This window comes from Capsaspora owczarzaki (genome assembly GCF_000151315.2).
Source record: "Capsaspora owczarzaki ATCC 30864 unplaced genomic scaffold supercont2.1, whole genome shotgun sequence".
In the NCBI taxonomy this organism is placed as follows: Eukaryota; class Filasterea; order Ministeriida; family Capsasporidae; genus Capsaspora; species Capsaspora owczarzaki.
Window position 1 is genome coordinate 2,807,274 of NW_011887292.1, and position 1,162 is coordinate 2,808,435.

A 1,162-nucleotide genomic window follows, 5' to 3' on the forward strand; every position below is an offset into this window, starting at 1 on the left:
GGCCATGTACGGGTTTCAGCCGGAAATGGATGAGATTAACTTCAAGTCGCCGAAGGCACCTCAAACGGCAGCTGATCGCGTGGAGGAACTCAAGGCACTGCGTTTCTCGTTGAGAGCGAATATTCACCGAGCAAACATGTCCGCAGCCAAGTTCTATGATCGACACCACAAGGCAGCACCTCCGATCACGGTGGGCAGCCTAGTCACAGTTCTGCGTCGCAGTCAGACTGCCGAACAACCGTATGCCAAGTTGGCGTACGTACGCGATGGTCCCTTCAAGGTCGTGAAGCAGATCAATGAGCGTGCCTTTGAGCTGGATCTAGGTGAAGCATCCAGCAAGTCCCGCACCTTCCATGTATCTGTCTTGGAATTGTTTGTCGCTGATGACGTTGAAGGTCGGATTCGGCGGGTCCTGCCTCCTGTCAAGGACTGGGACGGAACAGTTCGACATCGAGTCGAGGCGGTGATTGATTCGACTCGTCACAGCGAGATTATGTACTATCGCATCCGAAGGGTAGGCACCACTGCTCGTGAAGACACCTGGGAGCCAGCCAAAGACGTGTGGGCTCGCTTCCCCAGGGCCGTTCGTTTATTCCATCTGGCCGAACCTTCTCTGCCACAGCCTACGCGAGAGGAATTCGATATCCGTTTCACGAATGGATCGCCGTCGGTCCAGGCGAATCATGTTCAACCCACGGCTAGTCGCACGCCCGCTGCTCCAGCTGGCCACGCTCCACCTCAAGCTAGTGCGTCACCCGTTGCTACGCGCTCAGTGGCAACCCCATCTGCAGTTGCTGCACGTTCCGTAGCAACCCCGCCCACAGCTGCTGCAAGTCCCGCAGCCAGTCCACTTGTCAAGTCGGCATCGGCGTTGCCGACGTCGCGTCCTGGGTCCACACCGGTGGGCCCTTCACACTCTTCTTTTTTTTTCAAACCGATGTGTATTTGTATTTAACAGTACTCACACCGTCGTAACAACAAAAGTTCGCTGAGCTGCGCCGCTGGCATTGGCGTACGCAGCTCTAGTCAAACATCTGCAGCCCAGATATGATGTCTGGGGTGCTAACAACATTTTGGTCGTCGCAGAGGACGAGGATCATCTTTTGAGAGTCGAGTCGGGCTCGATTGCGAGTGCGTTGCCCCAGAGCTTATGGAAGCCTGG

The 1,162-nt window shown here is 55.9% G+C and overlaps 1 protein-coding gene across 1 annotated transcript; it reads left to right on the top strand.

Moving 5' to 3' along the window:
• Window positions 1-4: 4 nt before the first annotated feature.
• CAOG_08448 (hypothetical protein) lies at window positions 5-809 on the top strand (the record flags this gene model as incomplete). Its single annotated transcript, XM_011271718.1, has 2 exons — window positions 5-561; window positions 677-809. The coding sequence occupies 2 exons, from the start codon at window positions 5-7 to the stop codon at window positions 807-809; spliced, it is 690 nt and encodes a 229-aa protein (XP_011270020.1).
• Window positions 810-1,162: the final 353 nt, after the last annotated feature.